Consider the following 26,947-nt stretch of genomic DNA (forward strand, 5'->3'; position numbering starts at 1 on the left):
CCTGTATGCATTCAACCCCCCCTTCACACCTGTATGCATTCAGCCCCCCCAATTACACCTGTATGCACTCAGCTCCCCCACACACCTGTATGCACTCCACCCCCACACCTGTACGCACTCAACACCCCCTCACACCTCTACACACTCACCCCCCCCACACACACCTCTACATACTCAGCCCCCCCATACACACACCTGTACACACTCACCCCCCCCCACAGACATCTGTAACACACACAGCTGCAGCCCCCCTACCTGTGCACAGAAAGCCCCTTCCCTTCACTTGAACAGCCCCTACTTGTAAATGAGGTCCTTCTAGTCCTCCTAGTCCCAGCTCTTGTCACAGAAGGCTTACACATGGCTGAAACAGAGGAGCTGCAGCCAATCATTTCACAAACCACAGTACATACAGCACATACACAAAGAGTGCAAGAAGTAGCAAGAGGGGGCGGTAATGAGATTGATGTGTGCCCTCAGTTACAAAGAACAGCACCAGAAGATGATGTTGCTGCTGCTGCTTCTGGCTTCTCCTCTGTAGTACACCACACGGCTTCCCTGCACCCACTCGTACCTTCTCCTGGCCTTGCAGACGGCCGGGCCTCTGGGGCCCCCTACATTTGCATCGGCTGTCACACCCTAATGGCAGCCCTGCAACCGCCAATGTGATGTTTGTCACAGATGAACCCACAACCTCGACAATGAGTACAGACTCAGCTCTTGGTGCCCCTGCCCTCCCACCGGCCAGGTCCAGGACTCCATCTTCTAAGCCATCACCTTCAGCGTACATGTTGAAGTGTTTTGAATATTCAGTGCAAAACCGTTCTTGTTTTTTTTTCAACAGAGATTTCATCTCGTTCATGAATCTCCTCTTCTCCCTTTTGTTGTTTACTTTCAAGATGTTCTCATATTTTTTCAGAAGAGCATTAAGCTTTTGGTTGACAATGGTCCTCATTTCGGATGGCCTCACCGTGAGGATCGTCGATTCAGAAGCGTCGGCAGGAATCTGTAGGATAAAAGAATGGTGAGATGATGAAATGTTGCATATGCCCAGCTTGGCATAGAATTAGAACATTTGGTGCAATGACACTCACTTTTGGGACTATCCTAGATGGACAACTGGGCATGTCCCATGCAAAATTACACGCCTCCTGTTTGCAGATACAGGTGGGTGGTTAGGGAAAAGACATGTCCAAAAATTACAGAGCAGAGTCGGCCTAGGTATGTCCTACATGTTCGTTGACAGGCTAGAGGAACCCTTGATGTAACTTTCCGGTCTCAGGGAACCCCGGCTAAAAATGACTTTATCTACAATTCATGATACAATAGTGTGATAGTCAGAGGTAAGAATGCTCCTTACACTTCTAGTCATTGGGAAGAATAACCCCCTACAGATTGCTAAAAAGATCAATGGTGTCAGTGCGAACTTACAGGTGAAACTCGAAAAATGAGAATATCGTGTAAAAGTTCATTTATTTCAGTGCAGCAACTTAAAAGGTGAAACTAATATATGAGACTCATTACATGCAACGCAAGATAGTTCAAGCCGTGATTTGTCATCATTGTGATGATTATGGCTTACAGCTCATGAAAACCCCAAATCCACAATCTCAGAAAATGAGAATATTGTGAAAAGGTGCAATATTCTCGGCTCAAAGTGTCCCACTCTAATCAGCTCATTAAGCCATAACACCTGCAAAGGGTTCCTGAGCCTTTAAATGGTCTCTCAGTCTGGTTCAGTAGGAATCACAATCATGGGAAAGACTGCTGACCTGACAATTGTGCAGAAAACCATCATTGACACCCTCCATAAGGAGGGAAAGCCTCAAAAGGTAATTGCAAAAGAAGTTGGATGTTCCCAAAGTGCTGTATCAAAGTACATTAATAGAAAGTTATGTGGAAGGGAAAAGTGTGGAAGAAAAAGCTGCACAAGCAGCAGGGATGACCGCAGCCTGGAGAGGATTGTCAGGAAAAGGCCATTCAAAAGTGTTGGGGGCTTTCACTAGGAGTGGACTGAGGCTGGAGTCAGTGCATCAAGAGCCAACACACACAGACGGATCCTGCACATGGGCTTCAAATGTCGTATTCCTCTTGTCAAGCAACAAACAACGTCAGAAGCGTCTTACCTGTGCTAAAGAAAAACAGACCTGGTCTGTTTCTCAGTGGTCCAAAGTCCTCTTTTCTGATGAGAGCAACTTTTGCATCTCATTTGGAAACCAAGGACCCCGAGTATTGAGGAAGAATGGAGAGGCCCAAGGACCCTGAGTATGGAGGAAGAATGGAGAGGTCCAAGGACCCTGAGTATGGAGGAAGAATGGAGAGGCACACACTGCAAGATGCTTGAAGTCCAGTGTGAAGTTTCCACAGTCTGTGTTGATTTGGGGAGCCATGTCATCTGCTGGTGTTGGTCCACTGTGCTTCATTAAGTCCAGGGTCAACGCAGCCGTCTACCAGAAGATTTTGGAGCACTTCATGCTTCCTGACTTCATTTTCCAGCAAGACTTGGCACCTGCCCACACTGCCAAAAGCACCAAAACCTGGTTCAATGACCATGGGATTACTGTGCTTGATTGGCCAGTAAACTCGCCTGACCTGAACCCTATGGAGAATCTATGAGGCATTGCCAAGAGAAAGATGAGAGACATGAGACCGAACAGTGCAGAAGAGCTGAAGGCCGCTATTGGAGCATCCTGGTCTTCCATAACACCTCAGCAGTGCCACAGGCTGATAGCTTCCATGCCACGCCGCATTGAGGCAGTAATTGCTGCAAAAGGGGCCCAAACCAAGTACTGAGTACATATGCAGCTTCTTCATTTCAGAGGTCCGATATTGTTCTATGTACAATCCTTGTTTTATTGATTGCATGGAATATTCTCATTTTCTGAGATTGTGGATTTGGGGTTTTCATGAGCTGTAAGCCATAATCATCACAATGATGACAAATCACAGCTTGAACTGTCTTGCTTTGCATGTAATGAGTCTATCTCATATATTAGTTTCACCTTTTAAGTTGCATTACTGAAATAAATGAACTTTTGCACGATATTCTAATTTTTCGAGTTACACCTGTACTTGAGAGGCAAAAATTGTTCATTGCTCAAGGAACCCTTGGCAACCTCTGGAGGAACCTTAGGGTTCCACGGAACTCTGGTTGAGAAACCCTGCATTAGAGCTTGGTAAATGAAAACTGCAAACAACCTTTGCTCACAATGAATGTTTTTTGAAAATGTATTTAGAAGTGAAAGTTACAAAATAAAGCAAAATGTTTTAAAAAGATTCCCTTTGATAAAGTGTATGAACACGAAACGCATTAGAGAGGTGCCCCTAAGCATTGTGTACACACCGCATGGCCTATATGGACGGCCGGTGACCATCTTGGATTTTTAATGTAAGTGTGATTCATTTACTATGCTTTATTTTGACTAATAAAAATACTACACCATTGGAGGCTTTCTTCTTGGGCTTGTCTTTTCCTGTGAGCCCCCCTCTTTGAAGGTGATTCCTGTTGGCCTGACGCATGCTAATGTACATGATCCCCCTGGTGGCTGATATCTGCATATCTGGAGGCTGGTTACCATAGCCCAGTGGTCGTCAAGCCGCGGCTCGCGAGCCACATGCGGCTCTTTACACACTTTAGTGCGGCTCTTCTGTGTGCCGGGCACCCGCTCCCCTCCCTCCTCTCGGGCGGCCGCCCCAAAAGTCAGGACTCTGCAGCTAGCCCAGCATTGGGCAAACTACGGCCCGGCGGACCTTTTAATCCGGCCCGTGGAGCGTGGCTGTCAGGATGTAGGCGGGGCAGCGTGACAAACTCCTCTCCTCTCACAGTCCGCCCTGAAGACGCGCGGGAACACGGCGAGAGGAACGCGCGGAGCAAAGGTAAGTGAATTGACACAATATGGGGAATGAATTACTATAGGGGGGATGAATTACTATGGGGGATGAATTACTATGGGGGATGAATTACTATATGGGGGATGAATTACTATGGGGGATGAATTACTATAGGGGGGATGAATTACTATAGGGGGGATGAATTACTATGGGGGATGAATTACTATATGGGGGATGAATTACTATGGGGGATGAATTACTATGGGGGATGAATTACTATATGGGGGATGAATTACTATGGGGGATGAATTACTATGGGGGATGAATTACTATATGGGGGATGAATTACTATGGGGGATGAATTACTATATGGGAGATTAATTACTATATGGGGGATGAATTACTATGTGGGGGATGAATTACTATGGGGGATGAATTACTATATGGGGGATGAATTACTATATGGGGGATGAATTACTATATGGGGGATGAATTACTATGGGGGATGAATTACTATGGGGGATGAATTACTATGGGGGATGAATTACTATATGGGGGATGTATTTTCAGTTTTAAAAATGTGGCTCTCAAAATAAATTTCAATCGTGGTTTTGGCGAGATTTGGCTCAGTTGAAAAAAAAGGTTGCCCACCAATGCCATAGCCGGATGTATGACACCTGGTGGTTGATGCCCTGATGACTCCATCCGTTTGCAGTGTTCCAGATCCAGAGAACCAGGAGTAGGTCTTATATACTGCATTCGCAAGCGATTGTGCTTTCTGGTTAGTGCAATCTATATCCATTCTCATTACCACAGGAGTCACGGATGTTTTTCATCACAAGTTTTATTGACTTTATCACACATGTCACTTTATGCACCTTTTGTGCTACACACTTGAGACTGGTGTCTACCCCTTTGGTCTTTAATGCTATTGAGACTCTGTTTGATGTCATTGATAGTTACAATTATCTATTTCTACTCTTTTCCTTTTAGCGCTGCATATTTATATATACACAAAAGGGATTTGTTAGAGCAGACTGTGGAGGTCTGGCATACATAGCTGACTGTCCCGAGACCAAGTATCATCACAGAGACCACAAGCCTTCTGAAAATGTATTCAATGGAAGACATCCTTAAAATACTCATTTATTTAGAGTTTGAACAAGCCTTACGTAGCACTCAACCCCAGAGGGGCCACTTAGAATACACAGGTTCTCCCAAAACAGTACAGAGGCTGCCATCCACAGACACAATTCCATGCACAACCACAACACAGGCTCAGTCTAGGGCAGGGGTAGGCAACCTTTGAGAGAGGCGGATATCCACCCAGACAATATGGAGGAGATCAAAGATCACCAAGGTGTGGCAAACCCCCCCCCCCTTTTTTTATAAGACAGTACCTAGCAAGCCCCCAATAAAAAGTATATAAGAAAGTTTACAAAAATCTTATAAAGCTAATCTCAATATAAATATATAAACTTTAGAAAGAAACTCTACATTCACTTTCAGTTGTGATTTTTTTTCATGTCTGGGGAGTAATTGATCACCTCTAAAAGTCTGATGCAGGAATTCATCATGAAGGCAGGATATCTGGAACTGCAGGCAGACTTGCCTGACTAGCTTCAGGTCTGGTTGTCTGCTCTGATTTTTGGACAGTGTAAATAGTATGTAGGGCAATGTCCGGGGGTCAGTAGTAAATAGTAAGGTGTACTGAGGTCACTAGTAGGTAGGGCAGTGCCCAGGGGTCAGTAGTAAAGAGTAAGGTGAACTGAGGTCACTAGTAGGTAGGGCAGTGCCCAGGGGTCAGTAGTAAATAGTAAGGTGCACTGAGGTCAGTAGTAGGTAGGGGAGTGTACAGGGGTAAGTAGTAAATAGTAAGGTGCACTGAGGTCACTAGTAGATAGGGCAGTGCCCAGGGGTCAGTAGTAGGTAGGGCAGTACCCAGGGATAAGTAGTAAAGAGTAAGGTGCACTGAGGTCACTAGTAGGTAGGGCAGTGCCCAGGGGTAAGTAGTAAATAGTAAGGTGCACTGAGGTCACTAGTAGGTAGGGCAGTGCCCAGGGGTCAGTAGTAGGTAGGGGAGTGTACAGGTAAAACCAGGGCAGAGGACAGGGGGGCAGCAAGATAGAAGATGGGCTTAGCACGGCAGAGGACAGGGCATCAGTAGGTCAAAAGACAGGGGGACAACAGGGCAGTGTACAAAGGGCTCAAAAGGGCTTGGACCAGGGGGGTCAGAATAGAACGGTACTGGGGGTCAGGAGGGCAGGCTACTGGGAAACAGGAGGGCATAGTACAGGGGGGCTTAGGAGTGCGTGGTACTGGGGGGGTTTAAGAGTGTACATTACAGGGGCATCTGGAGAGCACACCATAGTAGGGCTCAAGAGGACACACCATGGGATGGGGGGGGGTGGGGGGCTTGGGAAGACACAGTACAGGGGACTTATGAGGGGTACAGTACAGGGCAGCTCAGGAGGGCACTGCACATGGGGGCTCAGGAGGGGTATAGTACAGGGGGGGCTAAAGAGGGCACACCACAGGGGGGCCCAGGAGGGCACAAAAGCGGTTTTCCTGATGCAAAGTAGAGCAGGAAAGCTGTTGTGGCTGATCTGCTTGTTCTGATGCTCATATCCCCACTTGTCCTCCTCTCTTTTGCCCATTTCACACAATATCATCCACAAGCATCCTGGATTGACTGGAGAAGAAGGCCGATGTGGATCAGCGCAGTACTCCCCGGGAGTGTGCTCAGGCGCATTTGTACAATAGCCCAAACCTGCCTTAGCTACCCCACATGAAAGTTGTCAAAGCCGACAGCGAAACATTGGTGGCAGAAGAATTCCCCACTCCCCAGCTGGACGTAAGCAAGGGGTGTGCTACGAGGTAGGGAATGCCTACTAGGATTGGATTTGACAGCTTCCCAGCCATCTGAGCTCATTGCTTCCTCATGCAGCTCTGCCAATCTAGGGGAGAAGCACTTGCGGGTTGGCAAGGCAGAAACTTGAACACGATCTACCTGTCACCTGCCCAAAGTCAATAAGTAGATTGTCATCAATGGGTTGCCAACCTGGTCTAGGGGACACCTTTTAGAAATGTATTGCTGAATAACTTGAAACAGGAGAGGGGTTCAGGGGGTTCATGTTACTCCAAGACAATATTAGCTATCAATAGGAGGACAAGGTGTACTGTTTATATGGGCTCTTTGGTTTTAATACACATATTTTTTACATATAGTAATCCTTTATTAGCAGGCATTATTAGGGGCTCTTTGATTCATACTAGATCCCCTAATTTTATTTATTTTTTATTATCAATTTTTGTTATTATATGGTGGTCGCTGTGGCTAGAGTGCCGCCTTAGGATGCTTAGCTTTGAGATCGGAGCTTGCACCTGAGTTATCTAAATCCACCCGCACCTATATCTACTTTACATATTATTTCAATATTTATTATGATCACTCTGTGTGAGATTTGATTGCCACCAAGTTACTTAGAAGATTGTCCGCCTCATTGTACTCCATCCCGATGGCGGCCGGCACCGCCCACTAGCAACACTGATTGGTTAATCGACCAATAAATTAAGCTCCACCATTAGTAGGCGTATATCCTGATGAAGTCACGTGTTTGAGTGACGTAACGTGTAGATACGCCAGTGGGAGGAGCTACCTACGATCGACGGCTTGACGTCATATCCGGCGCGGGCGCCATCTTGGTGCTCCGATTCATGTACACAGTACACCCTTGGAGAGGTGTAAAGGCCCGCTTTTTTCAAGATCTGTGTAAGTAGGCTCTTAGTTTCTTTTAATCTATAATAAAAGGTTTTACACTATGTAAGTCTCTCTTGCCTCACCGGTGACCGTACTGGAGAGCCCTTATCGGAGAGACATCACGGGCATGAACAAGTGCTGAGGTTTACCATCTAATGCTAAGACTTACCAGGAGGAGTGAGTGACACCATTATTACCAGCAGGATCCACCGGCTATCTGGAGGATCATTACAGATATCATTCTAAGCTCTTTGGTCCCTGGGGGCCTGAGCAGGAAGGTGAGGGGGCACCCCAGCCTTAGAGGATTGGCACATTGTGGCTCACACCTGCATGCAGTTTATGTGATCCACTGAAGACACTATTCACCTATGTTTACAAGGACATTATTCACCTTATGTTCACTTCCATGCATGATATTCTCATAGCTGCCTATCTCACCCCACATTTGTGTCAGTTGCATTTTATTCCATTTTATATTATTCTTTATTTTGTTGAAATTCAAGCCGTGCATCAGAATGGGAAAGAAAAGGGATTAAAGTGACTTTGAACGTGGCATGGTTGTTGGTGCTAGATGGGCTGGTCTGAGTATTTCAAAAACTGCTGATCTACTGGGATTTTCATGCACAACCATCTCTGTCTGTCCACAAGGTTTAAAAGTGTGTCTATGGGAAAGTTTGACCATTCTTCCAGAACCACATTTGTGAGGTCAGGTACTGATGTCAGGGGAGGAGGCCTGGCTCGCAGTCTCCACTCTAATTCATCCCAAAGGTTTTTTATCGGGTTGAGGTCAGGACTCTGTGCAGACCAGTCAAGTTCCTCCACCCCAAACTCACTCATCCATGTCTTTATGGACCTTGCTTTGTACACTGGTGCGCAGTCTTGTTGGAACAGGAAGGAGCCATCCCCAAACTCTTCTCACAAAGTTGGGAGCATGAAATTGTCCAAAATGTCTTGGTATGCTGACGACTTAAGATTTCCTTTCACTGGAAATAAGAGGCCAAACCAAATCCACAAAACTTTACACTTGGCACAAGGCAGGTCCATCGGATTGCCAGACAGAGAAGTGTGATTGGTCACTCCAGAGAACGCGTCTCCACTGCTCTAGAGTCCAGTGGTGGCGGTGTGCTTTACACCATGGCATCTGACACTTTGCATTGCACTTGGTGATGGAAGGCTTGGATGCAGCTGCTCGGCCATGGAAACCCATTCCATGAAGCTCTCTACACACTGTCGTTGTGCTAATCTGAAGGCCACATGAAGTTTGGAGGTCTTTAGCTATTGACTCTGCAGACAGTTGGCGACTTCTGTGCACTGACCCTGCTCTGTCATGTGACGTGGCCTACCACTTGGTAGCTAAGTTGGTGTTGTTCCCAGTTGCATCCACTTTGTTATAATCCCACTAACAGTTGAGCGTGGAATATTTAGTAGCCAGGAAATGTCAGGATGGACTTATTGTACAGGTGGCCACCTATCACGGTATCTTCCCTGAGCTCATGAGAGAGACCCATTCTTTCACAAATTATAGTAGAAGCAGTCTGCATGCCTAGGGGCTTGATTATATACACCTGTGACTATGGAGGTGATTGGAACACCTGAATCACATGATTTGGAACTCTGGCCCAATGCTTTTGTCAATATAATGTACATTACAAGGCCCAGAACGGTAATAGGGAACATTAGATCTCCTAGGAGAAAGACACTTCATAGACCTATAATATTTGGTGTATAATAAATAAATTCTCCTAGATAATGTGCTGCCAGAATATAAACCTTTCCATATGGAAATATAAACTCACCCAGGATAGTTGGTGTGACGGGAGTGACTTTTGGGGCTGGGGGGACCTGTGTGTCAGCTCATGTTGCCCCCATTATGTTTAACCCACCCTGTACCTGTTTAGGGGTACAGGGTGTGAATGTCCGAGTATTGTGTATTGGTGTGTTGTCCTTTGTCCCTGCCATGTGGTTGCCTATTGTACTGCCATGTGGTTATTCCTTTGTCTCGGCCATGTGGCTGTCTATTGTCCTTGCTATGTGCTATCCCATTGTTCTGTGTCTTGGTTGGATGGGGAGGGGTGATGAGGTGTTTCCTGCCTATACTGTAGACCTTCCAACTGATGGGGCGGGCTGATGATGTGTTTCCTGTCCCTGGTTGTGTTTCCTCGCCCTGTGTATAAAACATGTTGTTTGTGAAAAAATAAAGAGAGTTGGCTTCCTGTTTTAAGAAGAGCTGGGTGCTGTCTATTTCCTGAGGGATTTCAAGGGTGTGGTCCGTGGATGGTGTTTGGACAGGGGAAGCTGCGGTATAATGGAATATATGTGAAAAGGGAGGTGCAGCGCTGTATAACTAAACAAATAATGAATAATTACACAATAGTAAACAGTGACTGTAAGTTAGTAATGCCACTATGTGGTGGCTCTAGGTGAAGAGAGTGAAAAACAGTCCAATGAAGGGGTGCTCTTAAGATCCAGGGTGATCTTCAGACGTCCAATGTACAGGACCGTCAGGTGATAAAATATAAAGACTGCGCACTCACCAGATACGCAATCTTTATGCGCATTTGTGTGAAAATATCACTAGACCTCCTGTGTCATCATCCTGGTCTGGTCAGATCTGGTCAGCATATCCCTCATGGCCCGGTACCTCAGTGCACAGCTGTTCCCTCATGTGTTCCCGCCTCTCAAGCGCTTCTCCTGTCATTGGATGAGCAGTCCTGTCACCTAATAATATACCATAATGGAATATACCCAAGAGTGGTTGGGTTCCGGTTCCGTTACATTGGTGGCAAGCGGTGGGATTGTGCTTCCAAGCTGTAAACACATCCAAACCACCACCGGGATTCAAGAGCAGGAAAAGACGTCAGTCACCCCAGTAGAGCTATGGACCTGGCATCAGAGTTCCCAGGGCTGCTGCAGACTGTTCTTGCAACATACCCCAGGACTGTGTCTACGGATCAGTACCTGGAGCTCAGGCAGCGGATTTGAGAGGTGCTTTGGAGAGGAGCGGTCCAGGCTGCTGGTATGGATAAAGGCAAGTGCTATCCAACCCTAGGGGAATGGGCCAGGGACCATTGGAAGTTACGGATGCCACTCCTGGGAGAGCAACCTCAGGAGCAATGGGTGACTGAGTTGGACAGGCTGATCCAGCAGGAGATACAACTGGACAATAGAAATTGGGCTCTGCGGTGGTACGCAGAGCAGGAATATTTAGGGTTGTCAACAGAGTGCTCTCCTGAGGGACTTGACTTTGGAGGGCCTGGATTGCTGTGGGAGAGCCTTACAGATCTTTTTGTGTTTGGCGATGAAGGAGAACCTACTCTGGAGGAGTTGCGAGAAGGCAGAGAGGCTATGTTCAGTCTCACAGGGGTCTCAGTGCTTGAACCAGATCTGGAATACCTGCTGAAGAAAGAACTGGATCTAGGAAGGGCATACAGGCAACTGCTAGGACATGTTTGGCAGCATGCCCAAGAATCAGCAGTGGAAATTCCAGAGACTGGGGATCTGATAGACTTCTCTGCTGAGGAGGAACCAGCAGTAGACCTGGCAACAGGGCCAAACATTACTGAACTCTGCCCAGCAATGGTAACTTCTCCTGAGTTCCACGGACAGGAGATGGTGAGCCCCGATCCCCAAACACCAGTTCCAGAGGCTGGGGATTTGATTGACTTTTCTGCTGAGGAGGAACCAGACGCCACATCTCCAGCAGAAGAGCTGGCACCAGGGCATGGCATTGACGACCTCTGCCCACAACAACCAGCACTGCAGGAGCTACAGCAAGAGGATGCAAGTAACACCTCACAACAGCAGCTTGAGCTGATGTCTGTGGATGAGACTACAGCCACCACCTGGATACCCCAGGGATGCTGGGCAGTCGGCCCAGATCCCCCATAGAATGATGGAGTCAACCCAGCCACCCTGTCTTCTCTCCAGCGGCTGAGAGGACTTCAGGGAGAAGGACCAGTACGTACTTCTCCCCAGCGGCGGGTATGTTCTACGGGAGAGGCAGAGGTTGGCTGGGTGAGTAATGCTTGGTGTGGGACAATTTGCATGGGGTACTGTGTGGATGCTGGCATTGAGGGACTGGAAGTACAGACTAACTTCAGAGTACATCCGTCTGGGATCTACTCCTGTGTTAGTCTCCTGCCGAAAGGGGAGATATGTGATGGAAGTGACTTTTGGGGGTGGGGGGACCTCTGTGTCAGGTCATGTTCCCCCCATTATGTTTAACCCACCCTGTACCTGTTTAGGGGTACAGGGTGTGAATGTCCGAGTATTGTGTATTGGTGTGTTGTCCTTTGTCCCTGCCATGTGGTTGCCTATTGTCCCTGCCATGTGATAGATAGATAGATAGATAGATAGATAGATAGATAGATAGATAGATAGATAGATAGATAGATAGATAGATAGATAATAGATAGATAGATAGATAGATAGATAGATAGATAGATAGATAGATAATAGATAGATAGATAGATAGATAGATAGATAGATAGATAGATAGATAGATAGATGATAGATAGATAGATGATAGATAGATAGATAGATAATAGATAGATAGATAATAGATAGATAGATAATAGATAGATAATAGATAGATAGATAGATAGATAGATAGATAGATAGATAGATAGATGATAGATAGATGATAGATAGATAGATAGATAGATAGATAGATAGATAGATATTTTTTCTTTTTTATTTGCACACTTCTTATGGTTCTTATAATTTTATGATTGTCACTAGTTTCAGTGATTTTATTTATATATATATATATATATATATTTATATATTTTTATAGATTTCTTGTGTTTACTTATACTATGTCATTAGCCCCTGTGACTCCTCAACCTGCTTAGGGGAGTGTCCAGGACGGCCCATGTGACCTTTGGTTCTACTAGTAGTGAACATATAAAAGAGGGAGCAGACATTTGGTCAGTTGGCTCTGAGGAAGAGGCAAGTCCTCGAAACGCGTCAGCTATTGGATGTCTACACTCCCTTTTGTGATAGTCATGTAGCGCGGTGCTGACCCAGCTGTTCCTTTATGACGTGCCGTGACTTTACTGTCGTTTCTGAGTACAACACCTACTTTATTTCTTATTAAACATTTTTTATGGTAATGTACTAGGCCCCTGCGCCCCCTCTTTGTTCTTTCCTCAATGAGCGTTCTGTTTTTTTACCTGCTGCTCCAGGAATGTTTCAAATTCTTTTTCAATGATTTTCATGTTTTTCGCGTTTTCATTTGGAAGAGAAACCTGATGAGAGAATTGGACACTTGCCTTAGTAAATTAAGCAAGACAAAATTCACGTTCAATTTGCAAAGCCTACCCAATCATATGCAAAGAGAATTAAAAAAAATAAACTGCTGTCTGAGCCAATGAGGAGAGAGAGACCCAGGCGAGTCGCTGCTCTTATGCACATGGATTGAGATGGGGCTCAGGTAAATGTAAGGGGGACTGAGGGTGGAATTGCACACATATGTTTTTTTACCTAAATGCATTAAAAGAGAAATATGAACTTCTAAAAAAACAAAAAATTATACTATGTGGATGCAGCATAGATCCAATGCTGCATCTGTCCCCCACTGACTTTGCAGTGAGAACTGAGCGATCATACGCTGCTGATCGCTCAGTTTTCTTCTCTGCTCTGGGCAGAGAGCCGTGACTATCAGTCTCCAGCTCTCTGTTCTGCCTCCCCCAGTACTCGCTGGAGCATGGGGCTGTAGAGGGGATGGGAGGAGCTGGCTCAGGCTCTTGGTAGATCGCTGAAAGGCTGAGCCAGGAGCCAATCCAGGGTTGTGGGTGATCCGCTGAGAGCCTGAGTAAGCCGCTTCCTCCACAGCTCAGCACTCCAGTGAGCGTGGGGGGAGGGGGCAAAGCAGCCAGTGGTGACTGACAGTGGCAGCAAGAACTCAGCAATCAGCGGTCCTGTGATCTCTGAGTTCCCGCCCTGAGAGCCAGCGGGGAACTGATGCTGCATCCACCTAGGTAAGTATAATGTGGAAATTTAAAAAATCCCATTCTTCTCTTTTAAGTTTCAAGGAAGGCTTAACTGTGGGTCTGGCAGATATCTCTCCCTGTTGCAAATCAGCTTCATCTTGGGGAGTGAACATATTCTTGTTCAGACGTGCATTTGTGAGCAGTGCAGCTACACTATATTGCCAAAAGTATTGGGCCCGCCCTCCCAATCATGTGATTCAGGTGATCCAATCACCTCAATGGCCACAGGTGTATACAATCAAGCAAAGAAAAAACTGACAAAGAAAAAACTGGTCACCTACCCAGGTCTATAACTGGCTTTTTAAACAGTGAACATGGAAGGCGGCACAAAGTAAAAAATAGGACTATCCAGTTCAACTTGCCAGACTACCCCAGTCTAATAATGGCTATTGTCGGCCAGGAACATGGATAAGTATAACTTATCAAAAGAGGGGGATAAGAAAGCCAGTTCAAACTGCCAGCCAGTTAGCCAACTATCAAAAACCAAATTAACCCGTCTAAGAACATGTGTTTAAAAAACAGGGGTTTAGTTAGCACACATTGTATACAATCAAGCCCCTAGGCATGCAGACTGCTTCTACAAACATTGGTGAAAGAATGGGTCGCTCTCATGAGCTCAGTGACTCCAAGCGTGGTCCCGTGATAGGTGGCCACCTGGGCAATAAGTCCATCCGTGACATTTCCTGGCTACTAAATATTCCACGCTCAACTGTTAGTGGGATTATAACAAAGTGGAAGCAACTGGGAACAACAGCCACTCAGCCACCAAGTGGTAGGCCACGTCACATGACAGGGCGGGGTCAGCGCATGCTGAAGCGCACAGAAGTCGCCAACTGTCTGCAGAGTCAATAGCTAAAAACCTCCAAACTTGATGTGGCCTTCAGATGAGCCCAACAACAGTGGACTCTAGTGCAGTGGACTCTAGTGCAGTGGAAACGTGTTCTCTGGAGTGACCAGTCATGTTTCTCTGTATCTGGAAAGCTGATGGACATGTCTGGGTTTGGCGGTTGCCAGGAGAACGGTATTTGCCTGATTGCATTGTGCCAAGTGTAAAGTTTGGTGGAGGGGGGATTATGGTGTGGGGTTGTTATTCAGGGGTTGGGCTTGGCCTTCTAGTTCCAGTGAAGGGAACTCTTAAGGTGTCACCATACCAAGATATTTTGTACAGTTCCATGCTCCCAACTTTGTGGGAAGAGTTAGGGGATGGTCCCTTCCTGTTCCAACATGAATAAATGAATAAATATATAAAGTCCCGTGAGGTGTAAAACACAACTTTATATATTTATTCATTTATTCATGTTTGTTTGCATGATCAGTTCTTAGGTTATGCGTTTATTGGGATGCACGTGTGTTTTGTGTTATATGGTGGGAACTATTTTTTAGTTCCGGTGGGAGGTTTTCTAGCACATTGAGTCCTGTTGTGACTTACTTGTTTGATTTGGATCCCATTGGATTACTTGGGGCACCATTTGTGTTATTTGGTCCTTTTAGGACCTCGTATTCACACTTGTCATACGTGATTATTTATGAGTTTTTTGGCACTGTTTAATATTGTGTGTTTATGTTATTTGTGTCACTAATTTTGCACTGTTTCACTTATTCATTTATGTGTGAAGAATTTGTATGGTAGTAGCGCTGCATCATTTGTGTTTCATTTATATTTTTTGTCTATGGTGTGGCAGTGCGGTATCCTGCCACGGTGGAAAGCACGATGGAGACCCAGGATTCTCAACCATGCAGGTTGAGGGGCTCCAGGCAGATCTCATAATGCAGAGGAAACTGGTTTATCAGTTTCCTCTTTGGTTTGTAAAGCCGGTTTTGGGACCTGTAGCCTGGAGATTTCTTAGAGATTTGGGAGGGATGAAATCTCCAATCCTGGGCCCATATTTTGGGAGCAGCCAGCGTGCTGATTGCACAGGTGTGTGCAGGCCTTTTAGGGGAGGCCAGGCCATGATTCTGGGCTCCACCCCGGCAAACGGAGTCAGGAGGGCTCCAGCCTGGCAGACGGGAGGTCTCTGCCTTGGAGGCAGGTGGAAGCCAGACTAGCTGTGTGCTAGTGGTCATAATTTGGGAAGAGTCTGCAGGAGACAGACAGTGAGCTGTGTAGCTGAAAGAGCCAGAAGGCTGAATTTGTTTGATGGTGGATACCCCTGTGTGGGAAGCATTTGTGTTATGTGAACTTTCTTTTAAATAAAATTGGGCAAAAAGGCCCTTAAAGAAGCGAGTTGCTGTGTGCTTTAACGAGAAGAGCTCTACCACTTGAAGCAAGCTCCCACAATGGGTATATGACTGTAAGTAGCAACTTTACCTTTGTTGGTAGGTATTAGTTTTTAGGTAGGAGCGCAGGAGTTTGTCACATTGATTCACCCTTTAAGTTGCATTACTGAAATAAATGAACTTTTGCACGATATTCTAATTTTTCGAGTTTCACCTGTAATTGCAACTTTTGTTGGACAGCTTGGTCTGTTACAAAAAGGTGAAAAATAACAGACATATTGGCAGGATCATCTGGCCAAAAAAAAGAAAAGAAAACTAGTGCAGCCACCACATCCAAGGATTGGTAAACTGCAATATATTACATTTTTGTTTTTGGGTTTAATACTACTATAATAAATCTAGGTTCTTCCCATATTCAATTGAATTTGATTCTGTTTGAGGGTGACAGTTGTTATGGGATTTGGAACATTTATGCTACTCAGCAGTCAAACAAGGATAAAGATAACAACTTAGGCTGGCCATACTATACAATTTTCTTCCAAATTTCTGTCCAATTTCTGCCCAATTTCCTCTAGATTCTCCTTCAACTAGGGTATATAGTGCATGGGCCCATCTAATTGGATACAATTGAAAGTGTTGTTTAGGTTTGACCTCCTATTATATGGTTTATGGTAAATCTAAAGCAAATTTCTCAAGAAAATTGTATAATGTATGGCCAGCCTAACACCTCCTGTCCTGATAGGAACATTTCCTCTCTGGTATACCCACACCCTATATAGTAGAATGCTCCAATCTCTCACCTGTTTTTTTTTTTCTTCCTTGGTGGCCATTTGGACCTTGTTCACCATGTTCTTCAGCCTGTAATTGGGTATGAGCTGGTCTTTGGGGCAGACTTTCCTGCATTCTGGGCAGCGGTATTCTTGGAGCTTCGGGCTGTTCCAATATTTGGTTATACAGCCTCTACAGAAGGTATGACCACAGGTGATGGAGACCGGATCCGAAAGCTCTTCAAAACATATGGAACATGTAATATCTTCTTCTAACTTGTACAAATGAGCAGCACCTTCCTGAGACATGGCGCTCCTGGCAGAAATAAAACAAATATTATCCCAATGTAAAGCAGAGAAATTCATAGAGAGCTGGAAATGTTCATAGAAGATGAAATGTCATAAAGTACCTGAAGATTCCTGCAAACTGGGCGGTGGACGGGACTTTGTATTGAAGAACTAATTAGTTACAGCAAATGAAGGATGGACAAGACAATCAACAAGGAGGACGTCACATAAGTAAAGTAGCACCACCCCCAAAGGGGCCGCTGGGTTTTCTCGGATACTGGCCATGTTTTTTTTTTTTAAGTCCGCAAACGTGCAAACTACAACGAAAAACCCGTAAGTGATCACAAAAAATGTGCAAGTGCGAACACCACACGAAAAAGTGCACTTAGGGGTGTGTTTGTCCTACCCCCGGAGGGGTTGAACCGTTACCCTGATCCCCCGGGGCACGAAGCTGCTGACAGGGACAAGGTTCCCATTTGGTCCTCCTGGCCAAAAGGCCTGGTGGACCACTGTTCCTTATGCCCAGCCGAAGCCGGACATCCAGTACTAGGTCAGGGGGTTCTCCCGAAGAGAAAAACCCCTAGGGATCAGGGGAGGAAGGAACCAAAAGGCCACACATCCTCCCCCTAGACTTCAGGGTAGGCCCGAGGACCCACACCCTCCATCCGTGAAAACACACACATAAGAACAGAAAAAGTGACAAACGTGGGAGGTGAATAAATTAAATAAATAGAAAATAAAAAAGTGGTACAGTGCCAAATTGTGCACAGACCAGGCCCTGAGGCCCGTAGCAAAAATTGCCCTGGACTTAGCCAAAAGACCTGGTCCTTAGGGCGCTGTGCAAAAAGAGGTGAAAAACAGTGACCATGTGTCATCTTCACACCGTGGGGTCCCACACCCAAGTGTTACTAGTGACACCCCTGAGAGCGTCTTCCCCAGGGGGCACTGAGTTTGTGGACTTTTTGCATCCCCAGCCCCTGGCCAGACCAAGGTAGATCCGTCCAAATCAGGAGGTACTGGGTCTTTCCAGTCTTCCCAGAGGAATTACTCCCAAGGCCCCAGCACGAATCATGGCGCTCCCTGGTTTCTGTCCCTCCGGTACTAGCCTTCCGGACCCCCATCATACCAGTGAGGGTACTATACAACAGTCATCCCCGCAAAGCTAGAATGACCGTGGAGCACCCCCACTGGACACTGATAAGAACAGATACTACACTTGATCTTAGCCAAAAGGATACTGGCCATGGCTGTTTAAATACCTCTTTTCTTTTAGTTTTGGATGGATTGGAGAGGGATTAGAACATCTGTCAGTTTTTACTGCTGTCTGTGCCCTGTTAGGGAGATTCATCCCCTCTGTTTGTCCTATCTACCATTATCATTGAAGGGGAAAGTATATATATATAAAAAAAAAAAAAATTTGGGCTGTTCCAAGAAAAGTAATAGAGGGGAACTTTTGCAATAGGGACACTAGTTCTGATGACCTGGGGGTCCCCAATGAATGAGAAGCTTCAGAAGATGTAATTTTTGCCATAACATGTAAAGCAGAGCCCACGCCCATGACGTCATCACAAAATATGGAAGCCATTTGTGCATTTCTTTGTAGGCTCGGGTTAACAGCTACACAGGTTGCATTTGAGCCTTTTTGCATTGTGTGTTGCATTGCATTTTGCATTCTTGCGCCTGCATTTTGGATGATTTTTGCATTTTTTTAAATTTTGCTTGTTGCTAGGCAAACTTTAAAAAGCAAAACACATCACAGATGTATCGAAAACGCGACAAAAACTCATTACATGCTTTTCTGCAGCCTTTCCATTGAAGTCTATAGAACCAAAAAACACAATTTTTTGCGTTCAAAAAAAGTCCCTGACCCTTTCCAAAAACCACGCCAGCTGAAAACTCTGTATGTGAACATGTCCCGTAGGAAATTATGTTAAATGGACTGTACTGTGTTTCTGCAAAACTCTGCAGAAAATGCTTACGTGTGAACCTGGGGGTAGAGTTTGACTTGTACGGCGCTATCCATATTTTTATATATGTGAGTAGCAATGTTTTTAATAAATATTGGTCATCATTGATATTATACTATGTCAGCAATGGGCAAACTACGGCCCGCGGGCCGTATACGGCCCGGCGGACCTTTTAATCCGGCCAGCGGAGCTAGACTCCTCTCACAGTCCGCCCTGAAGACCGGTGTAGCATGAAAATCTGTCTCCTATGAGGATCTGTCCCCCTCGACGTATCTGCGCATGTGCCGGAGATCGCCGATCGGCTGCTAATGCCTGAAACTGGCACATGCGCAGATACGTCGAGGGGGACAGATCCTCATAGGAGACAGATTTTCATGCTACACCGGAACGGCGCGGGAACACGGCGAGAGGAACGCGCAGAGCAAAGGTAAGTGAATTGACACAGGGGGGACTTGGGGACTTAATATGGGGGATGAATTACTATATGGGGGATGAATTACTATATGGGGGATGAATTACTATGGGGGATGAATTACTATGGGGGATGAATTACTATATGGGGGATGAATTACTATGGGGGATGAATTACTATATGGGGGATGAATTACTATAGGGGAGATGATTTACTATATGGGGGATGAATTACTATAGGGGGGAATGAATTACTATATGGGGGATGAATTACTATGGGGGATGAATTACTATATGGGGGATGAATTACTATATGGGGGATGAATTACTATATGGGGGATGAATTACTATGGGGGATGAATTACTATATGGGGGATGAATTACTATGGGGGATGAATTACTATATGGGGGATTAATTACTATGCTTACTATGGGGGAATATTACTATACTTACTATGGATGACACATACACATCATTCATCTACTCTTGGTCCGGCCCCCGGGTCCAATATATGAACCCATTGCGGCCCTCAAGTCAAAAAGTTTGCCAACCCCTGTACTATGTGAAGCGTTTCCATTTTTTTATGCACATCCCCCCCCCCTCCCCGAGTGGCTGTCTACGTATTTATATGGTGGAGTGAGGTGGTGACATCATATATCCAGGACCTGAGCTGGTCACTTTCAAGCACTTCTCATTGTGAGGGTCATACCGTTCCGGTAAGCCTTTGATTTGGGCACTGGTGTGGGAGAATGCAATGCGTTGGGTTTGTTTTTTCACTTGGAGGACATTTTTTTACACCATATGAAGATCACTTTAATTTTAATTCACAGAGAAATTTTTTGTTTGCATAGACATCCTACTATTGACACACAGACTTGACTGTCATTAGTTTTGTGTTTGTTTTATGAGCTTTAGTTTGTTTGAATATATCAACCACTCTGACACACCCAGCCAGGCCCAGACTGGCTATACAGCAGGGCTGCCCAGTCTTTGGCCTGTTGATGATCAGGCCACACAGCGGGACGTAAGTGGTGACCACAGTCACTGCTCGCCTCCCACTATGCGGCCATGCCTGTTTCCTCGCCATGTCATCCTATCAGCAGAGCAGGGGGTGGAAGGAACTGGAGATCTGCGCGGAGAGCTGGAGTCTCTTTACATTACAAAGCAGGTAATCACCCGCTTGTTAATATGATCTAGATCTGCAGCTCTTCCCACCCCCCTGCCCTGCTGATAGGATGATATCATCAGCGGGGAAGCAGACCCTCGAGAAGACACAGAGGCTGCATCCTGCCTCTGCCCTGCTGTCCCCTTTATAGCACAGCGCCCTATTACATTACAGAGCGGAGGACCACCCCCGCGAATGCCCAATCCCCCCTACCCCCTGGTCTGGCTGCTCCGTCTAAAATGCCCCAGTCTGGGCCTGCACCTAGCTGAATTCACAGTGTGACGGTAGTCACTTTGGGTGGGGGGCCGATGGAACACAGCCCCCTTTGGAGAGGTGGGGAGACCCCTGTCTCAGCTCTCCATATTCCTATTATCTGTAAGTCACCCTGTGCCTGTTAGGGGTACAGGGTGATCTGTCCTGATATTGTGTAGACATGTATAGGTGGGGGGTGGGGGTTGTTCATTGTTTACTGCCACGTGGTCCCATTGTTCTATTGAGTGTCCTGCTTGGGAACAAACCATTATGGGATATATGTGTTCATGTATTGTCTACTGCCAGGTGGTGTATCCCATTGTTCTATTGTGTGTCTTGCTTGGGAGCAAAGGATTAAGGGATATATGTGTTTGTACTGGCTTGGTGAGGGGTGTTTCTGGCAGCCCTTCCCCCTGATGGGACGTCCTGCTGATGTGTTTCCTGTTACTGGGTGTATTTCCCCGCCCTGTGTATATATCTTGTATCTATGTTAAAATAAAGCAGTCCACTTCCTGTTTTAAGACGAGTCTGGTGCTGTTTTGTCTTGTATGGCCAGTGGTGGTGTCCGTGGATCTGTGTTCGGACAGGGAAATGGGGGTCTAACGGAAATACCCAAGTGCAGTCGGGGTCTGGTTCCGTAACACACAGGCTCTAGATTTCACCAAGACACTACTCACAGCACATTGAAGCTTAGCACGAAACAGTGCTGTATAAACAATAGTTTTAGCTCTCATGAATGGGTTAACATTTATGATCAGCCTGCCTAATAGTTGTGATCTGTGATTGGCTACAGCTAATCATGTGGTACAGGTAGCCAGGTATCATGTTATTGCTGTGGGCCAATCACATATCACAACAGTAAGCAAGCTGTTCAAGAATGGAAATCCATTCATTACAATTTGTTTACATTGTCATCATGTGATTCCTTTGATTGGTCATAAAGATCACATGATACCCTGGCTGTTCATAGTGGACTATAGGAGGAAATTAGAGTGTAAGCTCCTCTGGTACAGAGACTGATGTGACTGTGGGGCAGGGGACATTAGAGTGTAAGCTCTTCTGGAACAGAGACTGATGTGACTGTGGGGGAGGGAACATTAGAGTGTAAGCTCCTCTGGAACAGAGACTGATGTGACTGTGGGGGAGGGGACATTAGAGTGTAAGCTCCTCTGGAACAGAGACTGATGTGACTGTGGGGGAGGGGCCATTAGAGTGTAAGCTCCTCTGGTACAGAGACTGATGTGACTGTGGGGCAGGGGACATTAGAGTGTAAGCTCCTCTGGAACAGAGACTGATGTGACTGTGGGGGAGGGGCCATTAGAGTGTAAGCTCCTCTGGAACAGAGACTGATGTGACTGTGGGGGAGGGGCCATTAGAGTGTAAGCTCCTCTGGAACAGAGACTGATGTGACTGTGGGGGAGGGGCCATTAGAGTGCAGGGGTGGACTGACCATTTGAGCACTCGGGCACTGCCCGAGGGCCCGGGGTCAGTAGGGGGCCCCATAAAATGCCCCTGGTACCTTTTATAGGCTTTTTTGGGTGTGTTTTAAGTGTGGGCAAGGATACAGGGGCCCCATGATCCCCAATTGCCTGGGGGCCCCATGGATTGTCAGTACGCCCCTGTTAGAGTGTAAGCTCCTCTGGTACAGAGACTGATGTGACTGGCTCAGTGTTCTCTGTACAGCACTGCGGTATATGTCAGAGCTATATAAATGTATAATAATAATAGTGTGTGACTGTGGGGGAGGGGACATTAGAGTGTAAGCTCCTCTGGTACAGAGACTGATGTGACTGTGGGGGAGGGGTCATTAGAGTGTCAGCTCCTCTGGTATAGAGACTGATGTGATTGTGGGGGAGGGGACATTAGAGTGTAAGCTCCTCTGGTACAGAGACTGATGTGACTGTGGGGGAGGGGTCATTAGAGTGTCAGCTCCTCTGGTATAGAGACTGATGTGATTGTGGGGGAGGGGACATTAGAGTGTAAGCTCCTCTGGTACAGAGACTGATGTGACTGTGGGGGAGGGGTCATTAGAGTGTAAGCTCCTCTGGTATAGAGACTGATGTGACTGTGGGGGAGGGGTCATTAGAGTGTCAGCTCCTCTGGTACAGAGACTGATGGGACTGGCTCAGTGTCCTCTGTACAGCGCTGTGGTATATGTCAGAGCTATATAAATGTATAATAATAATAGTGAGTGACTATGAGAGGACGTTAGAGCGTAATGTGTAAAGTGCTGAGCAAACTGTTGACACTATATAAATCCTGTATAATAATAATAAAGTCTAGTACACACGATGAGAAAATCAGACAAAAAATACTGCTTTTGAATTGATTGTACGATAGCCTGATCGTTAGTACGCAGCTTTTGAGAGCCGATCACGACAGTTCATGTGAAATTATCCAAAGGGACAAACATAAAAATGTTTCTCGTTTGATACCAGAACAAATGATTTTCGTTTGATCAGTACAGTATTTGTCTGGAAAAAATCAGAAGACCAAGACCACGGAGACACGGAAAAGAAAGAATACATCACAATACAACACGTTACACCACTTCCGAAGGTGTATTCTGTCGTATCAGATTTTTTTGTAACTTTTGTGCCCTATTAGTTTTCCTTTCAATAGATTTTTTATTGAAAAATGTTTGTTTTTAAAAGATACAATGGCAGCTGTAGTTATGTATACAGGTAAAAGTATAAAATCAACAATGGTGAAATGAATGCGGCTGTGTATAAATCTGTAATGCCAAAACAAAGGTGAAGATAGTTGGCACAGCAGAAGTACAGTAAACATGCCACAACAATGAGATAATAAGGATACCAGACAAGTCGCCTTTGCCACCAGAACAGGTGTTGGTGAGAGAAGTATCTGTAAAGTGAACTAAAAGTCGAAGTAGGAAACATAGAGAAAGAAACCATATATCATCACTGCGGAAAAGTCAAGAGAGAGAAGAAAAAGGGGGGGGAGGGGGAAAGAGAGAATTGAAGATGCAAAAAATAGTAACAAGAGAAGGACGTCTGGAGCACCCGAGTCTGAGCCATAGGGTCTCAGTAGTTATAATGATGTGAAACTGGCTGGTGACATAGTAGGGTGGGCATGTTGGATCCATGAGTCCATATTGGGTGTCCAAGAGAATACTTGAATATTTTTCATTGATGAGAAAGAAGTCTAGGCGGCAGTGGACATCCATGAAGGAAATAAATTGCTGTTTCCAGGCTTTAGCTATGGTTTGTTTTGCCACCAGTAGCATGTAGATAGCCAGTTGAAATTGGTATTTGGTGAGGCCCAAGGGGCGCAAATATAAAAGGACATGCCACGGGTCCTTTGGTAAGGGATAGTTAAGTAATGAGTGTAGGAGCTTAAGTACTTTTGTCCAGAACCAGGAAAGCATGGGACACGTCCACCACATGTGGAGGACGTCTCCTGTGATAGAGCATCCCCGGACACAGGTACCAGAGGTTGATGGGGGAAGATGAGCCAAGCGGGATGGGACCAGGTACCACCTCGTAACAGTTTTGAAGGCCGATTTGATAGTGAGGATGTTAATAGAACAAGAGATCAAGGTGGTCCAGATTTGAGACCAGCAACCCTCATCTTTGGTACTGTTAAGATCCCTGGAAACGTAAAAGTGTGGTTGTTAGGATTTTGAAGGTTGTTCAACTGTGAGTAGAGGATCGATATACGTTTGGGGGAAAAGGGTGTTGGATGACTGGATGACAAATGCGTTCAAATATAGACAGTTGTGTCGTCGGGTCTTTATCAGCGAGCACCAAGGTCAGCTAGTATTTGATTTGGAGGTATTGGAAGAGTTCAGTGGGAGGAACTTGGTGTTTGTTCCTTATTTCGTATATCGATCTGGTACAGAGACTGCCGTGACTGTGGGGGAGGGGACATTAAAGTGTAAGCTCCTCTGGTACAGAGACTGCCGTGACTGTGGAGGAGGGGACATTAGAGTGTAAGCTCCTCTGGTACAGAGACTGACGTGAGTGTGGGGGAGGGGACATTAGAGTGTAAGCTCCTCTGGTACAGAGACTGACGTGACTGTGGGGGAGGGGACATTAGAGTGTAAGCTCCTCTGGTACAGAGACTGACGTGACTGCGGGGGAGGGGACATTAGAGTGTAAGCTCCTCTGGTACAGAGACTGACGTGAGTGTGGGGAGGGGACATTAGAGTGTAAGCTCCTCTGCTACAGAGACTGATATGACTGTGGGGGAGGGGACATTAGAGTGTAAGCTCCTCTGGTACAGAGACTGACGTGACTGCGGGGGAGGGGACATTAGATTGTAAGCTCCTCTGGTACAGAGACTGACGTGAGTGTGGGGAGGGGACATTAGAGTGTAAGCTCCTATGGTACAGAGACTGATATGACTGTGGGGGAGGGGACATTAGAGTGTAAGCTCCTCTGGTACAGAGACTGATGTGACTGTGGGGGAGGGGACATTAGAGTGTAAGCTCCTCTGGTACAGAGACTGATGTGACTGTGGGGGAAGGGACATTAGAGTGTAAGCTCCTCTGGTACAGAGACTGATGTGACTGTGGGGGAGGGGACATTAGAGTGTAAGCTCCTCTGGTACAGAGACTGATGTGACTGTGGGGGAGGGGACATTAGAGTGTAAGCTCCTCTGGTACAGAGACTGATGTGACTGTGGGGGAGGGGACATTAGAGTGTAAGCTCCTCTGGTACAGAGACTGATGTGACTGGCTCAGTGTTCTCTGTACAACACTGCGGTATATGTCAGAGCTATATAAATGTATAATAATAGTATGTGACTGGGGGGGGCATTAGGGTGTATGTCAGAGCTATATAAATGTATAATAATAGTATGTGACTGGGGGGGGCATTAGGGTGTATGTCAGAGCTATATAAATGTATAACAATAGTATGTGACTGGGGGGGGCATTAGGGTGTATGTCAGAGCTATATAAATGTATAACAATAGTATGTGACTGGGGGGGGCATTAGGGTGTATGTCAGAGCTATATAAATGTATAACAATAGTATGTGACTGGGGGGGGGCATTAGGGTGTATGTCAGAGCTATATAAATGTATAACAATAGTATGACTGGGGGGGGCATTAGGGTGTATGTCAGAACTATATAAATGTATAACAATAGTATGTGACTGGGGGGGGCATTAGGGTGTATGTCAGAGCTATATAAATGTATAACAATAGTATGACTGGGGGGGGCATTAGGGTGTATGTCAGAACTATATAAATGTATAACAATAGTATGTGACTGGGGGGGGCATTAGGGTGTATGTCAGAGCTATATAAATGTATAACAATAGTATGTGACTGGGGGGGGCATTAGGGTGTATGTCAGAGCTATATAAATGTATAACAATAGTATGTGACTGGGGGGGGGCATTAGGGTGTATGTCAGAGCTATATAAATGTATAACAATAGTATGACTGGGGGGGGCATTAGGGTGTATGTCAGAACTATATAAATGTATAACAATAGTATGTGACTGGGGGGGGCATTAGGGTGTATGTCAGAGCTATATAAATGTATAACAATAGTATGTGACTGGGGGGGGGGCATTAGGGTGTATGTCAGAGCTATATAAATGTATAACAATAGTATGTGACTGGGGGGGGGGCATTAGGGTGTATGTCAGAGCTATATAAATGTATAACAATAGTATGTGACTGGGGGGGGCATTAGGGTGTATGTCAGAGCTATATAAATGTATAACAATAGTATGTGACTGGGGGGGGGGCATTAGGGTGTATGTCAGAGCTATATAAATGTATAACAATAGTATGTGACTGGGGGGGGGGCATTAGGGTGTATGTCAGAACTATATAAATGTATAAAGGTAATAAAATAAAGCTATATAAATACACAGATAAATATTTGAATCTAATGAACTTACATTTTGCCGGTGCTGTTGCCTATGCAATTCTCGGGGGGTTCCTTTTCACTGTGTGGAATCTATAAACTGATCCTTGTTGCTGATGAGAAAGGACAACAGATGTTATTGAGAAACGAAACTCCGTAGACCAGGAAGTTTCTGAGTCCCGAAGGGGGGGGGGGGGGGGTTGTTATGTGAAGTGAAGTGTGTGTGTATAGAACATAAACTGCAGAAATGTAAAACTTGAAATTCTGCAAATTATTGGGAAGGAGGGGCAAGTAAAGTGAGAAGAACATAAATATGATATTATACCTACACATACAGAGTTTGGACAAAAATATGGAAACACCAGGTAAAAGAACGAAATTGATACTTAATATGCTTTTGTACCTCCTTTGGCACCCAAGACGGCCTGAATTCTCCTGCAAAAAAACAAATA

At 45.6% G+C, this 26,947-nt stretch overlaps 1 protein-coding gene across 1 annotated transcript; it reads right to left on the reverse strand.

The window, feature by feature from the left end:
• Positions 1-221: 221 nt before the first annotated feature.
• On the reverse strand, positions 222-26,662 carry LOC149454670 (uncharacterized). The gene is made up of 4 exons (XM_089687226.1): positions 26,530-26,662; positions 16,599-16,881; positions 12,763-12,837; positions 222-1,003 (listed from the first exon to the last, which is right to left on the reverse strand). Coding segments are annotated over exons 1-4 (978 nt in total). The 5' UTR covers positions 26,532-26,662; the 3' UTR covers positions 222-385.
• Between the last annotated feature and the right edge of the window lie 285 nt (positions 26,663-26,947).

This window comes from Staurois parvus, unplaced genomic scaffold, assembly GCF_062004578.1.
Source record: "Staurois parvus isolate SC_StPar_1 unplaced genomic scaffold, SC_StPar_1.0 ptg000421l, whole genome shotgun sequence".
Lineage (NCBI taxonomy): Eukaryota > Metazoa > Chordata > Amphibia > Anura > Ranidae > Staurois > Staurois parvus.

Excerpts from the sequence above, each read along its gene's own strand:
- LOC149454670 (XM_089687226.1), bottom strand. Across the intron at positions 12,838-16,598 it reads AGGAAGAAAAAAAAAAACAG|GTTTCTCTTCCAAATGAAAA; the intron begins GTGAGAGATTGG and ends TTCTCTCATCAG. Across the intron at positions 1,004-12,762 it reads AAACATTCCTGGAGCAGCAG|ATTCCTGCCGACGCTTCTGA; the intron begins GTAAAAAAACAG and ends TTTATCCTACAG.